Source organism: Schistocerca piceifrons, chromosome 3 (assembly GCF_021461385.2).
Source record: "Schistocerca piceifrons isolate TAMUIC-IGC-003096 chromosome 3, iqSchPice1.1, whole genome shotgun sequence".
Taxonomy (NCBI): domain Eukaryota; kingdom Metazoa; phylum Arthropoda; class Insecta; order Orthoptera; family Acrididae; genus Schistocerca; species Schistocerca piceifrons.
This window is the reverse complement of record NC_060140.1, coordinates 484146227-484174048: the sequence shown is the minus strand read 5'-3', so window position 1 is coordinate 484174048 and position 27822 is coordinate 484146227. Positions and strand designations below refer to the sequence as shown.

The 27822-nt window shown below is 39.8% G+C and overlaps 2 protein-coding genes across 4 annotated transcripts in view; one reads left to right on the top strand and one right to left on the bottom strand.

Annotated features, from left to right (window-relative positions):
- Positions 1-21195, bottom strand: part of LOC124788426 (phospholipid-transporting ATPase VA) — a 344887-nt gene extending 323692 nt beyond the window's left edge. Inside the window, exons 1-2 of one of the 3 annotated variants that reach the window (XM_047255695.1) lie at positions 20971-21195; positions 19877-20791 (exon numbers count right to left, since the gene is read on the bottom strand). In XM_047255695.1, the coding sequence (XP_047111651.1) occupies positions 19877-20781 (905 nt within the window). In that variant the 5' untranslated portion in view covers positions 20782-20791; positions 20971-21195. The remainder of the gene's footprint in view (positions 1-19876; positions 20792-20970) is intronic. The other 2 variants (XM_047255693.1, XM_047255696.1) reach the window with 2 other exon arrangements.
- An 876-nt stretch (positions 21196-22071) lies between these two features.
- On the top strand, positions 22072-24349 carry LOC124787926 (rab GDP dissociation inhibitor alpha). The gene has a single exon (XM_047254914.1). The coding sequence runs from the start codon at positions 22175-22177 to the stop codon at positions 23501-23503; it is 1329 nt and encodes a 442-aa protein (XP_047110870.1). The 5' UTR covers positions 22072-22174; the 3' UTR covers positions 23504-24349.
- Positions 24350-27822: the final 3473 nt, after the last annotated feature.

Sequence of the window (27822 nt, the reverse complement as noted above, 5' to 3'; positions counted from 1 at the left end):
GGCCTTCAATGCCTGGAGGAGGAGCTAGTTAATGATATATTCCAGTGCGTAAGAAACGAAATGGTCGGTTTGTTGTTGCGATGGTTAACTGAGTATTTGTGCTTTCTTACTTCATATTTAACGCTTCTTGACTATGGCAAGATGGTCCTACTCTTGATCAGGTAGTTTTATTTCTTAATCTCTGTACCCTCGTTAACCCCCCATTTCTGTCGAACATCAAGGCTGAACGAAAGTTAATCGATATTAAGATGTATCTAACACCGTCTGCCGTAGTACAAGCCTGTAGTCATCTAGGTACAACGCTAACATGAATTACTAAATAATGAGTACTGTAAATGATAATTGTATGACAGATATTCACATGAGTTTATTTACAAAGTAGACTATTTCATGAATGAAGACCAGCCACGCTCGGCGTTCAAACACAACATACCAATCAACGGCTTCTTTAACACTTCTGGGTGCCATGCCAGTTACATCGTGTTGCCTTCAATGTTGGAAAGAATGCCATATCCGTAGTATTTCGCTCATAACATCTTAATACCCGTAATAATGTGGGCGTGGAAGATATCACTAAGATGCTGTGCCCTAAACATTACGGGCGTGGTATTCTTTCCAACACTGAAAGCAACGTAATATTACGGGCATGAGACTCAAAGTGATAATAAAGGTACGCCTCGTTACTAGCTTGAGTACCGTAATCGGAAAGAGATTATCGACGAGATGGAGTTACTAAGGGCGAAACGCTATGAGTAATACAAGGAAACTGATGGAGATACGAAGGGCAAAACGATATTAGTAATGCAAGGAAACTATGATCCGGCACAAAGGAATACTCTCAATGATGACTAAGCGACTCTACACCGGAAATAAACTTCCTCAAATATTTTTCTGTCATCACTAAATTTGCGACCATTGAAACCAGTAGGGAAGTATGTTATACCTGGAACCCTGAGACATAAATTTCACTTTATATTATTCTGTCGTGGACCGCGCTTTGATCGAATACTATTTAATTCCGTGTACAAATAAGTACTTGTTACCGACTTCGAAGTTCGGACCAGTGCAAATGAATACCTTGCAGTATTGTTCACTCACACACAGTTAACGAGTATGATCACACGCCTCTGTTGCGCAAGGAAAAGTTATTTCTAGAACTTTTCATAGAGGCTCGGTTCTATCCAGCCACTTACCAGGTGATCCGGTAATGGGACAGTGGGATTCCCGTTTCAGAATAAATGGGGGCTGATTACAAACAAGGAACACATTGGTCGGAATCCATCGACTGAAGCTATTTAAATTTACACACACACACACACACACACACACACACACACACACACACAAAGTACAAGTGAGTACATGTATTTGTGCATACGAGCTGTGGTTTCTGTATATAAGAAATCGTGAAACCAAATCCAAGTCAGCTATGTGAACAAGCTGCTACGAGTGCTTCCTTGTACATTACTTTAAAAAAATAATAATCAAGTAGAATAATCGTACAGGCTCTAGGAGAAAGAGCAAAAGTCGACACACGGTTCAATCTCGTTTCTATCTGCGTTTATCATATGAAACTCGGGCTTACGCGACGTTTTAAATCCGAACTTAAACCAACCTACGCATATATACAGAGAACTATACGCTACCACAAGGTCTGCACTGAAGGGCCATTCCATTGCTGAAATATTTGTATGGCACTTCTGGTCAGGAGTCCCCCATCTGGAGACTGCAGCCACCTGGCGAAAGTCTTTATTTGGCGTCACTTCAGCAACTTGCGTGTCGATGATGATGACAACACACACACACACACTCAGTCCTAGAGGATAAAATCCCGGACCCGGCAGGCAGTCGAACCCAACGCCTCGTGATCGAGAGTCAAACAACACCAACCACTACTCACAAGACTGCGAGCAGGTGACATTCCATGCTTACGTAAGTAACATTTGTATAATTTACACCGAAATCTTTACAAGAAAATTAAAAAAAAAGATAAACCTGAATGCAACACTGTATACAGCGATGATTTGATGATGCGAGTTGTGTTGATTTGTCGCTAAACAAAGGAGACGGAAGTGTTACACACGTAACAAAATCTTCACTTTTCATGGAATGAGCTAAAAAGTACCGGTCTATGCGTAAATTATTCCTACACTTGGCGACACATGAATTCAACACATGAAAAGAATTTTTCCCCCCATTATGAATATTTATGTAACGGACAGCTGAAGTCGAGCCGGAAGGAAACACTCGCAGGCCGGCGGCGGCAAGGTCATTAGTGACAGAGCGTACGCATTGACTAGGAAGGAAATCGGCCTTGGGTCGTATGAAAAAGACAAGTTATTTTGGAAATCCACGGAAAAACTACAACTGGATGACCGGATGGGGATTTAAACTTCCGTCTTCCCTAACGAGAATCCTATTACACCACTTCGACTGGTGGCTGAATTCAAAGCTGATCCTCGTTACGGGAGTCCCAAAAACGCGGCCATAACTGAAAAGAGAGAGAAAGTGCCCAATACGGTGACCACTGCTCGCCTTTTAAAGGTTTAGGTAACATCTGATGCTGTTAACAGAAGAAATAATGCGGTACATTTACAATGAATATAATAAACAAACAGTAGCATACTCAGGGAATGAACGTAGGGGAGAAGATGCAGAAATCCTGAACTGCTGTTCATGCAAGGTCCTGATGAAAGTGGTTTGCCATTGCCTTCCTCGGACCTGGTATGAAGTGTCAAGTGTGTATCTGTATCGTTTGATTGTGATGAGTGCTTGTACAGTGTAGTGTTGGGTTTGTGTTGTTATAGATTAAGGAAGGGAAAGGGTGAATTCCTATACCGGCACTTAGACTTAGCCTTCCCATCCGACAGACTAATCACCATCAACAGTTTCACATGTCCTCACGACATGAGGCAGCGCCTAAGTTCGGAATTTAATCCAGGATATTAGCGCAAAGAATAGTGATCATATATGCTATGCCACAATCTCTCCTCCGTGGACGGCCAAACACCTGCAGTGACTATTTCATCCACCACCAGGATACGAACCGGCTTGTCTCAAAGTCTAATATCACCACACAAGCATGCATGAGCGCCATCGACTACGAAGGTGTGTTTTACGATGAATACTACGACGTTTTTTGCATGGTGTATGACCCGTTTTTCACCCTTTCGGACATGAATTTTTTTCTGGATGAAGGTAACGCTCTTAGGTGATTTTTTAATGATTTTAGATGCAAGATTTCTACAAAAATATGCACGCGTTTTCAAAACATACTTTGACCACTTGGCTTCATTTTATGGACTATAACTACTATCGACGAGATATTCTCTACTGTAATAAATAGTAAAATGGTCATTCAATAATAACTACACAAAATAACAATATTCAATCACACAGTAGAATATAGCGAACCAACCATGAGCCGCTGTTCACTGCTACACTGACTTGTTGATGTTTTCATGGTGATGCCCAACACTTGGCAGCACTTGCACATGATGAAAAAATTGAACATTCACAAATGTATACCTCAGGTTTCCATCGGGAAAAAGATATTTCTGTTCCAGCTAAGAGACAGTAAAAGTTAATGTAAATAATTGAAGCCAGAGGGTCTGAAAGGATTACCTCCGAACAAATGCGAATTCGGAAATGATGTTATCAGTCTAGACAGTTTTATGAAGTATTCCATTGATGCTTTACGTGAATTTATTACCTTAGATAAGATGTGGACCGACCAGTCCACGGCAGAAACGAAACAGAAATCGAAGCATTGGCTGCAACCCTGTGGCTCATCAATAAAGGTGAAGTCTAATCGTCTGCCTGACATTGTATGACTAATGTTCCTGTAATGTGAAACCGATCCCTTTTTTGTTACCTTCCAACAGTCGAAACAATAACTGGAAAGTCATTCTGACTGACTATATGGAAAAAGGAAAACTCCTTGAGACGATACACCCGTGACAAAAACGTATAGGCGACAGGAAAACTGAGGTATTTGAAGCATGTGCTATAAAATTATTTTTAATAACCGGGATTGGCACCGTCTGACTTCCACGTACTTCCACATTCAAAGACATCTCGTCCAATGGGTACATAAATTATCTATCCGTCCCCCCCTCAACCTGAGCTGAAGACTGAGGTTTTTCATAACATGTTCCCCTCTTTGGAAAGAACGGGACGCGGAAGTTCGGCAACGAGCGCTAATTTATATGTTTTCCACCTATGCCGGGCATGCGCTGGTTGCTTCTCCGCTAGCAAAATTTTCCTGGTGCGAACCAGTGAGGCGCAACATGCTTCTTTAGCACTCTTTTCCTCATTTGGGTCAGGTCCTGCAGATGCCATCAGCGAATTCACTAAAAATTGTGAGACTTGGTCGCTTAATTTCTATTTTATATACGTAGTTCAGATTTTGTCTTCGTCATGACAATCACATGTGACATCTAATCCTACAGAATTTTAACAGCCAGATTTCAGACGATGTGGCATGGCAGCGAAACTTTTCCATAGTTTCACCACAGATATTTTGGCAAAAATACGTCTGAGTTAGCACTTTTGTGCTTAGACTGAAATTACTTGGCTCTAGATCGTTACACCACCATTTATAAAAACAAAAAATATATGATCCCTAGTTGCTGTTGGAACAATGATGTCAACCGCTCTACACATTGTGTTCTCACATACCGAAGTGGGAGCCACAGATGTTTGCATTAAATGCTACAGATTATCTCGTCTCTGCGTTTCGAGCCTTATTTAAGCGTAAATAAAATAATGCCGTAGAACACTTTCCGACGTCTCATTAAGAAACTGATTTCTTTTAAAAACTACGCGGCCATTTTACATGAAATACTCTTCTTTCTTCGAATATCTCCCTGCATCATTTCGTTTTTCGTCTAGGAGGCGTCTACTTACTGAACAAACAGACCTGATTCCATACTGTCCAATCCGTGTATCTTCAAATCCAGCATCAATCTAATTTCGAATTCAGTATGTCCGAAAGAACAGACACCACACACATGAATACTGTATATGTGCGCCTTGGAGATAAACACGCGGTCCAGTCACTTTAATGTGACCCCCACCTGTCAAAAGCCTAAATAACCACCTTTTGTACCGCGGACGTGCAGGAAGAGCGCGTTCTGGAAAGTAGCGACATGGATGTGGGGCCATACGGACTCCAGGGCTGTCCAAGCTGCGCTAGGTTTCTCCCGATTCGGATGGTCCACAGATTCTCGATAGGGTTGAAATCCGGAAAGTTTGGTGCTTTTCGAACCACTTACATGCACTGCGAGCTGTGTGAGACATTGCACTGTCCTGCTGGTAGATGTCATAGCACCGAGGAAAAAATCAACTGCATGTAGGAGTGGACATGATCCCAAGGATAGTGTATCCTTGTTTTGATGCACTGTGCTTTGAGAGTGACATCACCCGAGGAATGGCACGAAAATATTCCCGAGACTATAACGCTCCATCCTCCGGCCTATACCATTCCGACAATTGTTGCAGGGTGTTTGCTTTTAGACGTCACACACCTACACGCAAATAGCCATCTGACATCTGAAAATGCCACCTATCGTCACTTAATGGACGTCCAGTTGCGGTATTGGCGTTCATTTCCAGCCTTAATCGCCGATGACCGGGAATCAGCATAGCCGCATGAACCGGGTGCCTGCTGCGAGGCCCATACGCAGCAGAGTTTGCTGAACGGTCGTTGAAGAGACACTGTTGGTAGCCCCTTGGCTCATCTGGATAGCCAAATGCTCAACAGTTGCACGTCTATTCGTCCTTACTCAGCTCTGCAGCCGGCGCCGGTTTGTGATAGTGCCATTTTGCCATGAACGGTATACTTTAATCACGGTGACGCGCAAAAAGTTCACAAACTGAGCCGTTTTGGAAATGCTTCCACCTTTGGGCCGAAAACCAATGACCATGCCGTTTTGGACTTCCGAAAAATCGCTTTTTGATCCCATTACGACAACGTATGCACTGTTTTCTGCGTCCCCCGGACACGTTTTATATACCCTTCATTGCTAATGCTACTACCTGACGTCTGTGAGTGGTTATTGCACGCGGACATAGGCGATGGTTACATTAATATGACTAGACCATGTAATTATACATTCGGTGTGGATGTACTCTTCGTTCGACCTCTTAAGGGAAGCCGGAACGATGAAAATGACAAAATTAACGTTTTCTGGTTTTTATATTATAAAATTATTTGGAGTTTTCTGAATAAAACAAATCAAGTTTAACGCTTCTAAGTGTGTTTTTTATCGCTGCAAAGTTGACGTGCCGCGTAAACGGTTGTAGCGACTTGCTGTGTCACCTCTGACGGCGCCGCTTGCTGGCTGCGGAAGTAAGACTGTTTTGTTTTCCAACGTTGTATGGCTTTATCTCTGTGACAAGTGACTGTTCATACCGGTAAACATAAACGCTATACCCTGTGTGTTGATTTGTGGAGTTTGCTTTGTGTTGTTCAGCTGTTCAATTTTTTGTATTTGACGAATTTTGCTCGTACCTGTTTTACGTATTTGGTTTCTAGAGATCAATGTGCCTCGTTTCAGCAATAGAGAGTTTAAGAACAGGCACAATGAGTGGAAGAAGAAATCTTTTGTTGTTTCGAAGGGAGATGCTGCTCAGACAGCTTCACCGACTACTCCAAATGAATGTGACAGAACTTCTTCCAGCAAGAAACTTTGTGACAGCAAAGAAAAATTTAAAAACTATGAAAGTGACAATAATGATGTGAATGAATAACATTTCCTTGCTCTCTAATATTTTGAAACAACATATTATGTCAAGTTTGCAAAGAAAGAGAACTGGAATTGAAAATAACTTCACACATTGATTTGGCATGTAAAATGTTATTAAATGTAACAAATGTGCTGCCCAAGTTTCGTTTTCTAATTCTAACAGTATTCCTCGTAGTGGTAATAGTGGAAAGAAGGTGTATGATATAAATGTTAGGCTAGTGTATGGCTCGCGTTGCTTGGCAAGGGCAATGCTGCAGGGATAATGTTATGTGGAATTATGAACTTGCCAAAACCATTTTATAATGAATTAGTGGGATCTTCTGCTGAAGATATTGCTCAAGAAACAATGAAGAGAGCAGTTGAAGAATCTGTGACAGATAATGGGAATTGTAGAGATTTAACTGTTGCTTTAGATGGATCATGGCAACGTAGACGTTATAAATCTCTAAATGGAGGTGTGACAGCTACCAGTGGAGACAGTTGCAAAGTAATTGATCTTGCTATTCTCTCAAAACATTGTAGATGTAAGGGCAATACCAAGGACGAACATAGTGAAAGTTGTGAAGCAAATTTTCGCGGCACGAATGGAGCGATGGAAGTAGAGGGAGTGAAAGCAATTTTTTCCAGATCACAGGAGTGGTACAATGTACGATACGCTATCTAGGAGATGGTGATTCTAAGGGATATAAAGCTGTAGAGGATGGTTCAAATGGCTCTGAGCACTATGGGACTCAACATCTGAGGTCATCAGTCCCCTAGAACTTAGAACTACTTAAACCTAACTAACCTAATGACATCACACACATCCATGCCCGAGGCAGGATTCGAACCTGCGACCGTAGCAGTCTCGCGGTTCCTGACTGAACCGCCAGACTAAGAGGTGCAGGAAGAAGAGACAAAAGCCTACAACATGCAGCAAAAGGGAAGAAAAGACCAGTGAAAAGGAAACTAAGACTGGAAAAAGAAGAGGATGCTGATAATCCATCGTATGGAGCAGGAATGTAGGCCTATTAAAAAAACTTTGGAAACCATTTCCCGCAACTTTAAAATTTTCGTATTTGAGGAACATTTTCTCAAAAACTGGTAACAGTATATCAATGAAATTTACTTCTTTTCCTTCATTTTTATAACAAATTGTAAATAAATATTGTATAATACACGTGTTATAGAAGAAAAAGGGCAAAATTTTAGAGAAAAAATAAGCATCTGTTTAAAAATTGTAAAACAAAAACAAATATTTCTTAACATAGCGTTATAGCGTTGTAGAGAAATACTCACTGAACATGTAGTCCAAATTTCAGAGCAATATGTTTAATAGTTTTAGAAAAAATGTTCCTTCTTTTTGCTAAAATTAACATGGAGGAGATTGATCGTTCCGGCTCCCCTTCAGGGATTCAGCTATTGTGTGTGCGAGGAGGATAATGGTCAGCGAACACTACGTACATAAAGTGCGATATACGGGAATTTGGGTTGGACGGGACGCTTGCTTCGGTAGTTAAGGCAACCGCTTGCGATAAGCGGGAAATCCGGGTTCGTGTACCTGTTCGGCACAAATTTTCATTATAACCATTGGATATATTTCAATGTCCGATTGCAACTAATGTCTGAGTTGCTTTCCCGCCGTGTATATACGGCTGCAGGATCATTAATGGCGTCTAGTCTTTCGGACATATACAAATAAACCATGTGTTGTTTATATAGGGAGCAAAACCCGCTGCAATGGCAAATTACGGCCAAAGTCCGTAAGTAGTATGTTTTATTAGTACAGCAGTGTATGAAAAAATAAGATGGTAGAAGTCACCATTGTGGGAAGGAACTGAAACAGAGTTTAATATAATTCTGGCAATGCTGTTAATCCGCTTGATGCCGGTACATCGCCGTTGCCTAAACCAACGACTTTTGAACGCTATGACAACTCAAATGACAAAAGGCTAGAGTTCTACATACGCTGATACTTATCTGACGGACGAAGGTTTCTTAACAAATTCACAGCCTCATTTCTCTTTATTAAATATCAAACAGTTTTTTAGCAAACATTTACAATGGGCGCCCTTTTATGTTCAAAAATGGCTCTGAACACTATGGGACTTAACATCTGTGGTCATCAGTCCCCTAGAACTTAGAACTACTTAAACCGAACTAACCTAAGGACATCACACACATCCATGCCCGAGGCAGGATTCGAACCTGCGACCGTAGCAGTCGCGCAGTTCCGGACTGAGCGCCGAGAACCGCGAGACCACCGCGGCCGACGCCCTTCTTTGTGTTACCCTCATTTAGGTACTGGCGTACCAGCATATGTCTGTACATACAGCTGACATGCACTCTTCTACGTGCCATCAACAATGTTGCAATTATCTCCGTTTCTGTTGAGTACATGCGGGGTTTCATGGACAAAACTGAAGTGCAAAATCCACTTAAAAATAAAAGACAATAGGAACGTGCATGTGACACGAAGCCAGACCTCAGTTGCGCGCACTGCGTTCCTAGCGAAAGCGGCACACCTGACGTAAAGTAAAAGTAGCACTGGATAAGAAGCCTTCAAAAGGTAACGGAACTGTCTAACCACTTGCATCTCAACAATTGTTTCTGCTTGGCGCTTCTCAGACATCATACTCTGACGAGTAACATCTAACCAATCGTTGCACTGTTATTGACTTATCATGCAACTATGTCTATCTCATATTTACAAAATTTTTATGAAATTAGTGTGTATCTTAAGTAAGTATAGCTGCGCCGAAGGCACAGAACTTTGCTACGCATGGTCGTTTTGGAGGCGGTATGACGTTGCTTTCCTCCAGTCTTTACAATGACTTGCAGAGTCAATGGGGTCAACGTTGACTCCTAACAACTGCACCCTTGGTATTTTTCACACAACAACATCACGTGATAACACTGAAAGAGATTGAGAAGCGGTAAATAAAAGAAAAAATCCTTGGATTTGAAGTATGACGCCCAATGAAATCACCTTCTAAGAAAATTTCAGAGGCACCTTTTCAGAAAATTTCAAGGAAATCACCCTTCATCATCAAACGGTTGCGCAAAACCTCAATCACACCTGCCGGTGATCATGTTTGCGTGGCAGAGATTCACACTGTACTACCGCATTCACGAAAAACCAAAACAAAATATGTAATTTTACATAATTGATTTAGATAAAAAGAATTACACATACCTGACGTGACAATCGCTAATACTGTTGAAGCTAACGAACAGTAACTATCAGACGCTGCTTGTATTTAAGACGCAATTTCTCTACTTTTGAGTCGTCCAAACTAGTGCGGGACTTCGGCGTTGCCGCGAAATACGTTGCGTTCCTTTTAGTCCATTCGATACGGCACCATTTGGCACCATTCACCCAGCATAAAAAGACCCGATTGAAGAGTACTTTTAATAGGTCACGCGAAAGAGAGACCTATTCACTCGTCACGTAATCCCCCCCCCCCCCCCCCCCCCCCACACACACACCCTTACCCCGCAGATGCCATCGGCAAAGCACGGCTAGTCCCTCAACGAAATTTCGAAAGTGATGTTTCAGCATCGTCACCGCATCACAGTAGAAAAAAATTCCGACAACGTAATTTGTTCATGCGTTCATGTCCACTCCAGTGTTCATAATACAAACGTAAACAGCCAGCCTGTATGTAAAACACATACGCTATAATGAGCCTAAACTCTTCCATAATATTAAAAAAATCTGTTTACATTGCCAGTACGCACGACTCGTCTCTCACATTTCAAGTACCGTTCTGAAGCCAAGATCAAACAAGAATTGGGGAAAGTAAGTAACATCTGTAACAAACTGGAAAACTCGCGTCAACGACACACGAAAACTGTACGTGTGTGAGTAAATGGCAGCGATCGGTCGCTAATCACATGAAAATCCCAGGCAAGCTGATGAATCACGTGCGATGTGTGGTTATACGGCTGCCTGACCGACTCGTTTGTCTAGTTATTAAGCGTGGCTGCGTAGTTTTGTTCGTTTCGCTTTGCCTGCGTTGTCAGCAGCTCGTGGTACTCAGGGACCACAAACGACTCTGGTAAGTTGAGACCGTTGTTGCCATTGACATTAAGAAGTAATACAAACACAAAATCACTGACACGCTACGACTTTTCAGTTGTTTGCATATCAAAGCTTTTGCTGTAGAACTGGAACTGAAGTTCATAATAATGGTCACGATACACTGGGCTCCACCTGATGAGTTTTTTTAGAAACAATTAAGTGCATGATTAAGATTTTAACTTCTAAACAGAATAACGTACTGTGATACTGTATTAAATGAACATTTAATTTAAATGTTTAGGGTAAATTATTATACAGCTACAGTAGTCAGCAGTGCTGTTAGTGACATTTCTAGCGATACAACGAGAACGCAAAACAAACAGTGCAAATGCTTGCACTGAAACTGTAAGACTAACGAATGGAAAACGAATTTTACTTGCAGACTGGAAAGCTGTACACAATACACTTGGCGTTTCAAAACTAGTTCAATAAATTACAATTCACATTAATTTTTTTTAAGAGTATTCATGGAGACAAAGAAATCAACTACCAGTGCTGCTAAACGAAGCAGTTTCTTATGCACAGCATAACTTCTCGACACAGTGACATTCGTAATGCTGGTTGAAATTGCTTGGCAATTCGTTTGTACGTGATGGAGTCGAGGCGAGCGAACGATTGCAGCGATCCACCGCTCGCGTGTGGAGCCCTTTACGCCCATACTCTGCAAACCAAGGAAAAGGAAATTTTCCATTTTAACATGTATTCTTAAAGTTTCGTTAGCGCCTGGAGCGTGGAAGAAAGACTGCTAAAATGTCTCTGTGAGCACTCAAGTCACTATAATCTTGTCTTCGCGTTAGCTACAGTATTGACACGTAAGAGGCTGCAGTATAGTCCCTGATTCATGACACATTGTAAAAAGATTTTCGCAGAACATAGCATTCCACCACATCAGGCCTACTAAAGGTAATATAACGACAGCCTGCGTCTCCTAAACGCCGGCGGAGGAACAACTCATTTACCAAAACAGAATTGAATTAAAGAGCACAGTTCGCTCTCGTATGCAACCTCTAGTCAAGCACGTGACTGTTGAGTTTACCATCTGTCGGTCTACAACATGTAATAACGATGGAATCACTGCAACGGTAATTACATAAACAACCTACTCATCGTGGAACTGCTATTGCCAAGACTATTGCTAACCACAATAATCCAAAAAATTCATGTTTCAATGTTGTAGGGAGCACAAAAGGAAATTTGTTAACGAGTCAATTTTTACTCTGCTCACCGCCACAAGGTGTGCTTATCCAGGGAGAAAACTAGGTACTAGGGAGGAGGGGGGGGGGGGGGGCGGTACCAAACTAAGAAAACACCAAAAGCACAACACATTACGTTGTCTAATACAGTGTCTGGAAAAAGCTGGCATTCAAAGTAGCTTCGTCGTCTAGGTATGAATAAATACACGTTATGTATAGTTTTCAAGGGAGTTTTATACCATTCTTCTTGTAAAATAGTGCCAAGTTCAGGTAACGATGATGGAGGTGGATACCGACCACGCAACCTTCTCTCTAAAGTAGACCACACAGGCACAATAATATTGAGGTCTGATGGCCCTATTGGCCAGGGGAGACGCGACAGTTCATCATAGTGCTCACAAAACCAGGTCCTGGACGATGCGACCTATCTGAACAGAGGTGCTGTCATCTCTGAACACAGCCTAGTCAATGGGAACAAATTTCGTACCATCGGATTGACCTGATCAGCGAAATGATCACAATTCTTGGCAGTATTCGAACTTGCTGACAACTACGGTGCCCATGGAATACCAAAAAATGGCTGCCCAAATCATCACCGAACCCCCCTCCCCCCACCTTCTTTCACTCTTGGGACGGGACCTCGGCCAAAAGTTGGAAATAGTATGCAGCAAGACTCATCCGACCAAATGACATACTTCTATTGCTCTTTAGTCCAGATTTTATAGCACTGACATGTTTTTCTGTCACAGCAATTTGCCTCACTGGTAAGTCGTTTTGGAATCAAAGCTCGCCCTGTAATTCCCTGCTTATGGAGATCGCTTCGTGCTGTTTTGTTGCTGACAGGGTTTGCAAGTGCGACATTCTATTCTGCAGTGTCTTGCAGTTGTCCTATTATTTTTCGTCACAATCCTCTTCAATGAACCTATGTTGCGATCATTCAACACACACTTTTTCCGTGATGTGGCGGGATGGTGTGTTCCGCTTTCTCTCGTGCGATATAAATCTTCGAATTCGGTGCCTCTTGCGACATCAAACACCTCAGCTACATACGAGCACGATCAATCTGCCCACATTCGGATGTCACTTTTTTTGTCATCAGTCTGACTGGTTTGATCAACCCGCCAGGAATTCCTCTCCTGTTCACCTCCTTTCATCTCAGAGTAGCACTTGCAACCTATATTATCAATTATCTATTGGACGTAATCCATTCTCTGACTTTCTACACAGGTTTTACCCCCTATACCTCCCTGAAGTACCATGGAAGTTATTCCACGATGTCCTATTATCCGTTCCCTTTTTTTCTGTCTCTTCCATACGTTCCTTTCTTCGTCGATTCAGAGAACCTCCTCATTCCCTACCTTGTCAGTCCACCTGATTTTCAATAGTCTTCTATAGCACCACATCTCAAATGCTTCGATTCTCTTCGGTTCCGGTTTTCTCACAGTCCATGTTTCACCACCATACTACGCAGCGTTCCGATTGCGAAAACAATCTGTTGCCACCCACCTACATAGGGAGAAATGATCACGATAAAGTAAGAGAAATCAGGGCTCGCACAGATAAATTTAAGTGCTCTTTTTTCTCGCGTGCCGTTCGAGAGTGGAACGATAGAGAGACAGCTTGAAGGTGGTTTATTGGACCGTCTGCCAGGCACTTTATTGTGAATAGCAGAGTAATCACGTAAATGTAGATGTACATTCTCAGAAATCTCTTCCTGAAATTAAGGCCTATATTTGATATTAGTAGACTTCTCTTGACCAGGAATTCCCTTATTGCCTGTGCTAATCTGCTTCTTTATACCCTCCTTGTTCTATCATGGATCACTTAGCTCCAACATAAGCACTCACAACTAACAGAACACTGCCCTGGCCGCGAATGACACTGCAACTTATTGTGGGCATTGCACAGTACCGCTCGTGGTCAGCTACAAGACCGCACCTGTAGGCTTGGCTTGCCATCTGCACTGATAATCAAGCACGCCTTTCTCGTGTTGTTACCATATTTTTGTCCAACACCTGGAAAAAAAAAAAACCACGTAGTCTGTCCACCTGTGCATCATCGTTGTACATCTGAATCATAGTTATCGATGGGTTCTATGGCCACCATGAAAGTAAACGACCTTTTAAAGCATTTTAGGTGCCCACGTTCCAGCTACTGTGAGGTCACTGATCCCAGCAGGGAATTGGTTCTTGCAAGAGGATAGCTCTCTCCATTTACACTCTTCTAAACATTCTGGATTGGCTTGACGACCCTAAAGACTAAACAATACATTTTTATTGCCTTCCACAATTGCCGCGTTTTTAATGTTAAGGGGAACACTGTGGTCTAACGAGGAAAAATAAACAAAGGGCCTCTACCCTTCCTACAGTATTTCTCGGTGAATTTAAATATTTTTTGTGAGAAATAATGCCACACACGAACGTTCTTGATTTGTATGTATCGATCCCAAGAAGGATTACGGTCGCCTAGGACCCCAAAGACGGCCGTGTATCACATTAGATTTCTGTTCGTATTATTGTATATAGCCCCTCGGATTTACGTTGCTGTTCACACTGGCAGTTTTCTTCGTTTTACCAGCCCGAGCACCGCGGAGAGCAATAACAGCGTAACGCAGCGTTCACTTCAACGACTTGAAAATGCAGTCTACAGAACGAACGCTGGACACCAGAAGAGTCCGCGCGCTTTCGCTTTCACTGGCTGGGCGTCACGGACCATCGAACGCGCAGCGGGCTATTGACCTCGTCACCACCAGCATCCTCCTCAAGAAATCCACTGCCCCCACCCCTACCCGTCACGACTAAACACGGTTAAGATAAACTTATTTGCTAACTGACTAAATACCTGTATGGAACTGTACTTGCCCTAAATTCCACTGTCCTGTCTTCACAGAAACTTGAAGTTCCAGGCACACTGGAGGGATCTGTATGGTTTTGGAATTGTTTATGAATATACAAACTAAACTACTTCTGATGAACATCAGTCTTACTTTCGTTTTTGAAACATTACTGCAATGGAAATGATCAACTTCTAAATCAAGTATTCTGCCAACCATAGTCTCTCCAACATCCTCTTCCTAATCTAAATGAAGGCGCCGCTTCCTACAAGCATGGGAAGGGATCTTTCCCTCTGTAGCAGAGTATGCGATGTTATGAAATTCGCGTGAAGTTTGCAAAATAAGAGACAAGTACTGGGAGAAATAAAGATGAGAGGGAAGGTCATAAGTAGGAACAGGAAACCTTCGCAACAACGGTATTGCGAAATTAGCTGTTTTTAGCAAAAAAAGTGACATCTGGGACTTTTACGACATATTCCGAAATTCGTAACTTTGAAATGTATAAAAATATTATATAAATAAGAACGACAATTTACTAATATTCGTAACTGATAGTTATCGAACGTTAACACTGCATTTTGGTTTCTAATCTCCTCAAGGCTGAGGGTTCGTGTGTATTCTTAAAATAACGGCTCACTTTCTGCGTAACGAACTTCGATTTGCCTACGTACATAGCACCGAAATTAGCAAAAAACACCACCGAATTTTGCAAAAAAAATATCACTGATTTTGGCGAATGAACCACCACTGGATTGGGCAAAAAAAAAAAAGAAAAACATTAAATTCGGAAAAAACCAACAACACCGAATTCGGAAAAACACCGAATTCGGAAAAAAACAACATCCAATTTGTCAAAAATACCGAATTTTGTAAAAAAAATAACACCGATTTTTTTTTCTGTCCCTCGTCATTAGCCGTTCCGAGATAGAGCAGTCGGTAAAAGCAAGGCATGTGAAAGGCAAGTTTCTGCTTTAAATTACCAGTCTCGACAAAGAGTTTTTGTCTGCTAGGAAGTTTAAACTTGCAAGCTGTTCCTACTTAGCTAGATACATCTGCCCACAGTTTCCTTCAATTCGCGACACTGTTGAAGTGATATAATCATGGATATGAGGGATGGAAAGCTAGACACCGTACATTGCTGACGCTCGAGGGGCGACATCCTTCCTGCTACACAAGAAGATAATGCACATACAGGAAATAATCACTATATAAACCAGTGACTGCCTCCATTATTGTAGATGTATCTATGACATCACAAAGAGGGCATTTGGGAAGAATTATTATCGCTAACATTACCTGAAAGGCCAAAAAAAGGCTGTAAGCTTTGTCACTAATCAAAGCTCTGCTCAGCATACTTTTTAAAAAATGAGTGACACATAATTTGCCATTTTGTCCTGCAATTACAAAAACAGGTCCCATTCTTGTTACATAGTACCGAGATAGTTTTAATGACACATTAGCTCTGATTAATAACAACACATAGGTTAAAAATCAAAGTGGCTAGGTCAGAATTTGACTCATCCCATTTCAAATATGGTCACCGTTGTACTTTTCTCAGTGTATCTTCTATCTTATTCCAACTAAGCTGACAGAACTTTCAGATTAGAACAGAAACTGTTTCTTCGAATATGATTTCAGTACTGCTGCTCAGTATAAATACATTGTGGTAAGACTGCATATACAAATTAAATATGAAAGCAAACCCCAAGCTCTAAAAACCACTTTATACTTCTTGGAAGATACAAAAAATGTTAAATCAAGGGATAGAGTTCCAGTACCAGCTAAATTACTGCCACTGTTGGCAATGGAAAGACAACACTGACCAAGTATGTACCCTCAAAAATTAAAAATCTAGCTCCTGCTGAATACATAAACAAACTCATAATGCACCTTCTTTTTTGGGGGTGGGGGGAGGGGGGGGGGGACCACCACATTGCAGATAAGACTGTTTAGGAATCACTCACATGCCATCATTAAGTAAGAAAGGTTTTGATACTGAAAACCTTGAAACCTGGAAATTACAGTCTTTACCATATGATAATATCTTCCCCTTTTTTCCTCTCTAGACAACTGTAACGTGATGAGGGACATCATTCCTTTACATAAATAAAGTATGGAAGTGGAAATCGGGAAATCATTTCCCAACATTCCCATTGTGATTTTGAATCAAGTAAATTAAAAAAGATTGTTAGTCTTCCCATGAAAAACTATATTTTCCTATTGCCACTTTTAAGATACAAACAGTGGATTACTAAAAAGTATCACTCTTGCTGGACCAATTCTGTAGTTCCCCTCTCTTCTGAAGGCATGTACCCTTTCATGGTTGTCCTACATGTCATAGAATACGAGTTCTGATTCTGATTGGTGAATCATCCAACAGTAAATGCTGTTACAGTCCTCTCAGCTACAAAGGCCTGCAGGAGAGAGAGAGAGAGAGAGAGAGAGAGAGAGAGAGAGAGATCCTTTTTAGTGCACTTCCATAGGATTACTGACAGAAATTATACATTATTCTAACTATGATAATAACAGAAATGCTTGGCCATATTCCTTTCAGCGTCTTAAGAGACACATATTGTAAATATTTCTTAAATTTACACTTCCCATGATCCAAAGCGAACAGACACTGAACTGAACAATGTAATTTGGACAGCAACACCTCTTTCAAAATAAGATGCATTAATGTAGTCACATGTACACATACATATGAAACAAACACAGCTAAGTATCTTTCTTTGCCCAAGTGTACACCACAGTGACATATTTGTCAAATGAAACAATTTTTCGCAAAAGTTCACTTTTTTATCCACCAGATTTATTTGCACATCAACACTGGCCAGTTTTAAATACTTTGTGAAGATATAAAGGAATATCCAATACAAGCCAGCAGCTTCGACCAGTGATGTAGGAAGTATGTGACAAACATAAAAATGGCGACTATATGGTTTCACTGGCGATTTTTCAAATGGGCTAAGCTACAAATAGCTCTGTCACCACAACCTGGTCTTTTTCTTTCACATTCATTGGCTTTGTCAACTCTCAACCGAACTTATCTTGCAGCCCTACCTAGACCTGGAGCTAAGCTACAGTTCAGTCTGTCACCACAACCAAGTGCATTTTTTTCCTCTCCCCCCCCCCCCCCCCCATTGGTTTCATCAACTAAGTATACTGAAAAATACATACCAAAAGATGACATCACAGCAGCCGCTAACATTACATCAATGGTCAAAGCTGACAACTAGTACAGAATATTCCTCTTGACACACTGTCATTTTTAAGTGAATGTCATTCACACAACTGGGGGTCAAGTATGCTGTTTTAATTATACATAGTTGCCATTCATTAGTCATTAAACACATATGGTATTTTCCACAGAAGTATGTATGGAGTATGTCTGACAAATAATATCAACAGCTCTTAAATTAATATGCTTGACTGTACACCCATATGAATAACAGTTCATTTGAAAACGTCAAAGGGGTCACAACTGGCCAATCAAGATGTATAAGTAATTCCAGAGAAGAAGAATATTTATTTAACAATAAAGGAAATGGCTAACTAACCAACTAACAGGAAAAATGGTTCACATTTTAAGCTTGGCATGATGATAGTCATTTATACTGAGTTACCCTCATTGGTGGGATTAATATAAAGTTCTACATGATTCTTCAGTTAACTCCCTTGTGTTGGCATTTGGAAAGAGGGAATCAAGTGGACAGATAGTGGTGGAAGAGACGAGACCTAAGAAGAGTTAGCAAGCTTTCATCTCTATCTTTTGTACACCTACTTAAGAGCTTTATCCTGAAGCTGTCTGTCATTTTCTATATCACAGATTGTATGACAGCTGTAGTTCCACCATTCCACTTCATGTCTGAGACAGCGTCAAATATTATCACAAATATTAGTTTTAATATAGTATAGCCAAGAGTGTAAAATGGAAACACACATGTCATCCTGAAGGTTTCATTATAAACCACATACTTATGCAAAGAACTTGTTTACACAGCACAACTAAATGCTACTATGAATTTATTGGTTTGGGGAGCCTCCCTTTTTAAAATTAATAAATAAATAAATAAATAAGAAAAAAAGGTCAGTAAGCAGTTAGAAAAAAGATTTTTAAGCAAAAATAACCAATGGGACTGATTTGAAAGTAGATTCAATCAGGTGGTATTCAAATGTCCTTCTGTTAATAATTCAATTTCTTATAAATGTTCCCAAAAGGAATGTGCATTCTACTATAGTATAGCCGACTATTACACAGTTTATGTTGCAAACGAACTTGTGGTCATGTTATGGAATTTGCCTTAATTCCAACCTAAAAAGTTAAAATGACATCATTAGATGCACACACAATGTGCTACGGACATTATGTAAAGAAGCTCCATTATAGTGAGCACATGAAAGTGACAAAAACTAATTTTAACTACACCTTACTGAAAAATAACTACATTTTATTCTCCGTATAGTAGGAGACCCCGTCCCATGTCACATATCCACTGGGACATTTTAAAACTCTAAGCAAAAAGCTTTTATAACTATCATAAACATTTTCCCTGCAATTAAATTTCAGTATAGTAGATGAAGGACATCAGATCTGAATTCTGGGACAACATTGTCAGTAAATACTCTTAACAGGTTTGTAATTTGGTCTCACTTATTTAGTTCAGCCTTTACATCTTCACTCAATTCTGATAAATGTGAAGACTAACATAATTTGTTAAAAAAAAAAGATAAAATTATTTTCTGAAATACTAAGAATGGAGGCTGATAAATACTAGGTAGACTATTCACTTGTGCAAAAGAACATAGGCCAATTTTTATAGTGGTCCACAAAATGGGGCCACTTTAAGTATCAAAATTAAGATCAAAGTATTCGTTTGATGAATGTGATTATTCGTGAGATGAATGTGATTCCGGAACAGAAATGAAACGTTGGAATGAATCTGGAGGCACCGTTGACACACACTACTGCATTTAATATAGCTAGATTTATTAATACGTTTCCTTTTGATTTGTATTATTTTTGGTTTCTACTTACCTACGGTAAACGCGGCATGTAGAATTATTAATTCTCTTGTCACTAGCATGTCGTCTTCTATCTTCAAACAAATCCTTAATTGCTGTCACACCAAGAACAAACAACACAGGTATCATCGCTATCTCCTTGCCAAAAGCATTGATTGCAGGAAACCAGTTCAATAAGACTATGAAGATAAAATAGAGATTGGCCACACGATGAAATTGTTCTAGTAAATTTTTTGGCAAAAATGACAGAAGAGTATACTTAGTTGTCCTGATTTTGTTGTCAGGACTCTTTCCATTCGGGTGCAATTTCTTTGGCGTGTGGGGTGGTACCAAATGGTTGGGAACAACGGTACGACAACGTGACCCTTCAACGTCTGTTTTTCCCCCACGTCTGAGAACATAGGACTGGAATTGTGTCCACAGGTTTGGTGTTCCGCTCTGTCTCAGTGTATAAATAGATTCTGACCTAGACGCTTGCCTAGAATGTCCATGAGTTTTCGCAACGCTTCCAGCGCCGGGGATGCTTTCTGTGTCCCTGTGACCCGGAGGAAGAATGAAATCAGTCTTTGAACCCACACGAGAATGACCTTTCTGAAATCCAACTGTTCCACCATCGCTTATTTGCCCCTGAGAAAAAGCTCGCTGGTGGCCCCGATTCTGCTTCAATGCAGACGGTCGGCCAATGACGCCTACGGAGCTCGCTGATGATACTGCCCCTGTTCCGACAGCACCGTGGCTTGCACTTCGAGCGTGTCCTTTGAATACGGTTGCTGAAGTAGTCTGAGTATCTCTCGTTACACTGCTCAGGTCGTCTGACATCATAGTCGACGGCATTGCACGGGATGCTGGAAATATGTAAGTGGCACACTGATGGTTGTCTTCCTGCTGGTTGTTCTCCCCACTGTACAATGATTGCATCTTTGAACATCTGTGAAAAATTGAAATAGTACAGCTTTAGTGGCAACTACAGAATGTAAACTAAATTCCTAAAGCTATAATTGAATGTAATGATGGACCTTCACATGTCTTTATTTTGTCGGTGTTTGTAATAATAATAATAATATAAATAATAATATGCTAAATTACAAAAAATCATAAGAATATTACCTTCCACCTCATTCCTCCTTCCTACAGAGTCCAATAGGTAGTCGCATTTATTACTAAATAGCGACTAAGCGAAAGCATTTCATTTGCTGTCACATAACTGAAACCACATCAACACCGCATACCTCCTCCTCACACCTCAACGCTACCATCAGCCACACTAGCACAGACGTTGCTTGTTATCATAACATTTTGCGCGAGCCTTCTCCAGAGGTGGGGAAACGACCAATCACATCACATAAACACAACGCGTGGGAAGATAAAAATATATCTTTGCTTTAAGTTCTCAGCGAAAGATGTTTTGTTGTCGTATTTTCAACTTTTACTCGATGATTCTCTATCTTCTCACAGACCAATATTTTTTTGGCAGTATCGTTATCTTTCAGTGAAACATTGGGAACAGAAGAAAGCTGCAAGGGACACAACGGAATAAATTTCACGTGTTTCCAATCGTAGCGGCTGGGTATATTAAGGCCCTGTAGGAAGATGTATGTACAGCAATGTATTTCATAAATGAGCCACTCGCCCAACTGCTACAGTTCGCAATTTGTTGAAAGAAGGCTGCAACATAAAAAGCTTCGAAATTCTCCGCACGAGTCATGCTAGCGCGAATACGTCTACGCCGCCATGCAATAGTGCCAACGCTGCGAAGTTTCATTACAAACAATGAGTTCAGTAATAAATCGTTATTAACATTCATGTTTTTGAATAAATTAGTATTATTTTTGTCTTTTCATGATAATTACACTACTGACAGATTTCTAGAAGTCGATTAAAATATATCTACAAATTTATTTCGAAAGTTATATATTGCTTAATATAAAGATATTTCTACGGTATTGATAAACTAAATGCTCTCTTACGTAGCATAAATATGAAAGTCACTCTCAATAGCAATTAATATGAAATATAATTTTTGTTGTATGTAGAATTAGAATTCAAATGAAATGCATAATTATCCGAAATAATTTTGTCAAAAAGGAAAAAAAATTGATTTAAGTATTTTACAGCCATCCTGAGCATTAATTAGCCTTACACTTGCGATAAATGAGACTATTTTTGAAAGGGAATTTTTGGCCTGTTAGGTTGGATACGGGAAGCACTGAAAATTGACCTACGGTTGGCGTTCCACAGGAAACGGGTGGTTATCGTAGACTGCAGGTTTTGTAAGTGACATTTGGTGCCGTATATTGCGTTTGTGTTCATAATGGATGAAGAATACGACGCAATTGTTCTCGGAACGGGACTGAAGGAATGTATTATTAGTGGTATGCTGTCTGTTTCCGGTAAGAAAGTACTACACGTTGATCGGAACAAGTACTACGGTGGCGGGTCGGCCTCCATCACACCGCTGGAAGAACTTTTTGCACGTTTCGGTGCTCCTTCTCCTGGTGAAACCTACGGAAGAGGTAGAGACTGGAATGTGGATCTCATCCCGAAATTTTTGATGGCAAATGGCTCCTTAGTAAAGTTGTTGATTCATACTGGAGTTACACGATATCTAGAATTCAAATCTGTAGAAGGTAGCTATGTTTACAAAGGTGGCAAAATTTCGAAGGTTCCTGTCGACCAGAAAGAAGCATTAGCTTCTGATTTGATGGGAATGTTTGAGAAGCGGCGCTTTCGCAATTTTCTTGTATATGTCCAGGATCTGAAAGAAGATGATCCGAAAACTTGGAAAGAAACAGATCCGAATACATGTACAATGCAGCAGTTATATGACAAATTCGGTCTTGACAAGAACACACAAGATTTTACGGGACACGCATTAGCATTGTACAGAGATGACGATTATTTGAATCGTAGCGCAATCGAAACGATTCGCAGGATTAAGTTGTATAGTGATTCCTTGTCCCGGTATGGAAAATCTCCGTATTTGTACCCGATGTACGGTCTTGGAGAGCTACCTCAGGGGTTCGCTCGTCTTAGTGCAATATATGGCGGTACGTACATGCTTGACAAGCCAATTGATGAAATTGTTTTGGAAAACGGCCGTGTCGTTGGTGTACGATCAGGGGAAGAAGTGGCACGTTGTAAACAAGTGTATTGCGATCCGTCGTACGTCCCAGACAAGGTGAAAAAGACGGGCCAGGTCATTCGCTGTATCTGTCTCATGGATCATCCAGTACCAAATACAAGGGATGCTCTGTCAACACAGATCATCATTCCTCAGAAGCAAGTGGGACGTAAGTCTGATATATATGTGTCACTTGTAAGTTTCACTCACCAGGTAGCAGCCAAGGGTTGGTTCATTGCTATGGTTTCAACCACTGTTGAATCTGAGAACCCTGAAGCAGAAATCAGACCTGGTTTGGATTTGCTTGGCCCTATACGCCAAAAATTTGTCAGTGTAAGCGATTACTACGAGCCAACAGACTTGGGGAGTGAAAGTCAGATATTTATTTCCACATCATACGATGCCACTACTCATTTTGAAACAACTTGTCTGGATGTATTGGACATTTTCCGCCGAGGTACGGGTGAAGATTTCGATTTTTCAAAAGTTAAGCTTGATCTTGGTGATGAGGAACAGTAAGTTCTTTCGAATTGGTGTGCATATTTATATGAAAGTTACTCATGGCACATACCTGAATAAAAGTAATTCAAAGTTTTAACCCAAATGTTAGTCCAATATCTGAGAGTTTAAGCTTTTTTTAAAACACAAAACTTTGTTTTGCTGACCTTGTATGGCATAATCTCTATTATAAATATATATTATAAATATTCATTGCTGTCAGCAGTAGAGGAATCATTTAGATAAACAGCTATTTAAACTGAATGCAGTTGTATTTAAAATGTAGATTTTGGTAGCACATAAATGCAATGTGTGGGTGCAGGTACTGCTTAAGCCATATCCTGGTGAATACATTGTTTATTTAAGAGAGCACTATCCTGATTTATTGTAAAGTGTTTTGTACTGTTATACTTTGTATACATATGTGTAAACAAAACAGGTTTTTGTATATTTTCTTGTGAAAATCGTGTACTGTATGAATTTTAACTGCTTAGCTCTTGTTATGCTGTTTGTAATAGGTCAAATGTATGAATGTTGCTGGCAGGTGTAGGTCTTATGCAGCTCTGAAGTTGCTGTCCTGTATTCTGTTCATGTGGTATTGAAAATTATTCTAGCCTGTGAAAATGCATTTAGACAGTATAAAATAAGAACTCTTCTAGGCAATAAAAGGAAGATTGTTTTCGAAATGGTTGTTAAGTTATTGCTTGTTGGAACATTTGTTTATTTGTAGTGGGAATGTGTGGAAGAGATGTCTCTGAAAAATATTGCTTCAGTTAAGGAGTAAATAACAGAAATTATAAAGATGCATGAGATAGTTTTGTTTTATTGTACTACTTAAGGAGGAAATAAAACTTTGTCAAGGTAAAAGATTTTTACATAACAACTACTACCATTCTACATTTTCCCGTTAAGTTTTCTTGCAGCTTTACTTTAAATTTTTTTGGGGCACAACATAAAAATTTCAGATGTGTCTTTTAGCTGTGGTGTGATGATGCTGAAATTGTGTGTCTTGTGGGGGTGGTTGCCGTGTAAAAGCTCAGACGTGGAATTGTGTGTGTGTGTGTGTGTGTGTGTGTGTGTGTGTGTGTGTGTGTGTGTGTGTGAGAGAGAGAGAGAGAGAGAGAGGTAGGTTTATTGCATTGAGTGAAGGGAAAGAGAAGAATTTGAGGACAACATTATCTCATTGGTGCTGTCACTTCATTGATTACTATATCACTATGCAAAATGTTTGGAGGAATAATGATACTGAATTGGTCAGATATGGTATGTATGGTTACAATTTCATGAACTGCATGTAAGTAATAACTCTGGATTTCAGTATTATTGTGCTGGTTGGCAAACTTCATTAAACATTGTATTGCTTTTTTTTTCCCCTTAGCTGTTTAAGTGAAAGGAGCAAATTATAAAACCTTCTTAGTTATTGTGCGTAGATTTTATCTCCTTGTCATAAATGAGGAATTGTTTTTGATGTTTGCTTAAAACTAAGTCTGTTAGTTGTGCCCAGTGTATATTTAACTTTTAAAACAAAAAATTTTTCTCCTGTGTTTGGCTGCAGTATAGAAAGCATTTTAATGTAACTGTGGGAATAAGTGTAATAACTCACCTTGAAGATAGTTGTTCATCAAGCTGTGTAAATTGGCAAATAAGATTACAGCCAATATTTTTAACACCTTAATTTGTCTGGTTTAACATTTTGGTCAGTTCATTTTAAATTTGAGTACCTCTGGTATCTTTCGGATGGTTCTGAGAGATATAAATTTTCCTTTTGTTGTGAGCGTTTTGTACTTCACCTGTTCCTTTATGTTGGTTTCTAATGGGCTGTGTAATTTAAATATCTACACGTACATATGTACTCTGCAAACCATTGTGAAGTGTATGTTAGAGGATATTTAGCATGGTAGCGTATGACATGACATACTTTCCCCTCTTGCAGTTATGTATGTAGAGCAGGAAAAACGGCTGCCTACATGCCTCTGTTTACACTGTAATTAATATTGTATTTGTGGGATTGATATTATCAGGCTAAAATATATTTCTAGAGCATTATAGCAGCTGTTATCGTAGTAATACCAGACAGAATAGATGTCACGATAGTTCATTTTGCAGTATGATACAATAGTGTCTTAAGTGGTTGAAGGCTACACCTTAAATTGCCAACAGGCGAATGAATACTCAAAATATGTAATATAATAAATTGTTACAAAACAAACTGCAGGAAAAAAATAGCACCATAGGCAGCATAGTTCAAAGTGCGTGTCCAGGTTGCAATACAGTGTCCACAGCTGGAACACATTTCAAACATAAAATCAAGTAATGAATGAGAAATATCTTTCTTTTATTCCAACCACTTATAAGGTATTATTACTTCTTCTTTCTTCCTTATTATTAAACAAATAACAAGCTTCTGTGAAACTTCATGTACGAAATACACAAGCTAGTTCCCACAAATTGTTTCAATTATTTCTCGTTATTAATTCAGTTATTTAAAAAATACTGGCATTTGCAACTCACTATTTTATTACATAAAACTAAACTGCCTGTTAGTTGCCCAAGGTTCAGTTACCCAAAGGCAAAAACTTTAACGTAAAATAACTTGCACCAGTGATCTAGATTCTCACAAGCTATACTTTGATACTTCATGATAGATGGGCAAGGGAAAGTCACTTTGCAAACTTCTTTACTTTAATAATGGTCATTATGCACTGCATGTATGATACACAATGTTGAATCTTGGTATTGTCTTGCAAATCAGTTTGATACAGATTTTCCTAAGAACCAGAAACCTCATATATTCAAGTAAAAGTAGGGAAGGAAAAAGTTGATCATATAAGTTGCACCTCATTCAGATCATTGCACTTCATTGATCTCTGGTATTTCGAAAATGCACCTATGCGTGTTGCGTATATTAAAGATGCACAAGTACTCTGTGGTGTATATTCAACACTTATTACTACTGCTACTGCTAACACAACATTGTAGAATTCAAACCAACCTTAGATTAATCATTGCTTTATTTTAACATTGCTTCACTGTGGATGAGGTGACTGACAAATGTAAGCTGTGAATTAGTGCTCACAGTTCTAATGTCAATAAACAATTTTTGAGTTCTGTTGTGATGTTTTGATAAAGAGGCTGTAATATAGTCCAGATCAGTTGTTTCATGCTGCTTTATTACAGTTAGTGCAATTTATTACTGAACTGCTATTATGAAGTCTCTTTCAAAATGAAAATGCTTCAGATTACACACGAACAGCAAAAAGTCATCAGACGTATCCAAAAGTCACCTCAGGTGCAGGCCCTAGCCAGTGTCTTTCTTTAGTGTCCATTGTCTGCTTGGTTCTGTGTTAAGGAATTGCATTAATTAGTTTTACCAAGTCATATTAGTGATATTAATGTAGTGTAGGATTCAGTAGCTAGCAGATATGGTAGGGGATGTACGGAGCTCCCCGCTTTACATCTTGAGACAGAACTTTAATTACATGAGATGCACTTTGATATGCCCATTAAAGTGGCTGCTCCTTTGTGGTAGAGATATGTGCAGAAAGTAATTGTGCTGAGATAATCTTGTCACGTGTATTACATCAGTACAGAGCAGGAATAATTAATGCACCACCTTAGCATTATTAGGGCTGAATGACTAAACTGTAGTCACCAAAATAATTAAGAGATCATCCAACATAACACCATTGCATTGTGGACAGATTTATTATGTCTGGGACTACTTTGCATTTGGCAGCTCATGGTTACTATGTGGGAATGAAAAATGGGAAAAAGCCAATTTTATGTGAACTTATATACCAAATATTACTGCTGAAACGGACTTAATTCCTGTACCAGGCAATACATGTTCACCACAAACAAGATCACTTGCCTTAAAAACATTACCAAATATTGCAAAGGTATCCAGAATGAGATTTTCACTCTGCAGCGGAGTGTGCGCTGATATGAAACTGCCAGGAAGTTTCATTGCAAAGGTATCTTCAGCTTTTGTAAAGGTGTGCAGCAGTGTTACAAGCACATATATTTTAAAACTAACTGATGTAATCGGGTACTGTTCTAGTCATCGATAGATGTGGGGGGGGTGCCTCTGAATTGTGAGATAAATCTTCAGGATACTGTTTCTCCGTAAATGATGAAAATTAATATTTGTACAAAATCTTCTTCGAGACCTGTTAATAACAATGAACTTGCAAAAATTTTAGCATTTTCTTTGAATGGTCTGTACAGCTTCGTATTAATTTTGTAATGCATCTGAACTTTTATGCTTGTAATGTAACAGATTAACTTACTCCAGATTCAACACATCAGAGGCAGCAATTTTTGCTAATCACACTAACTAG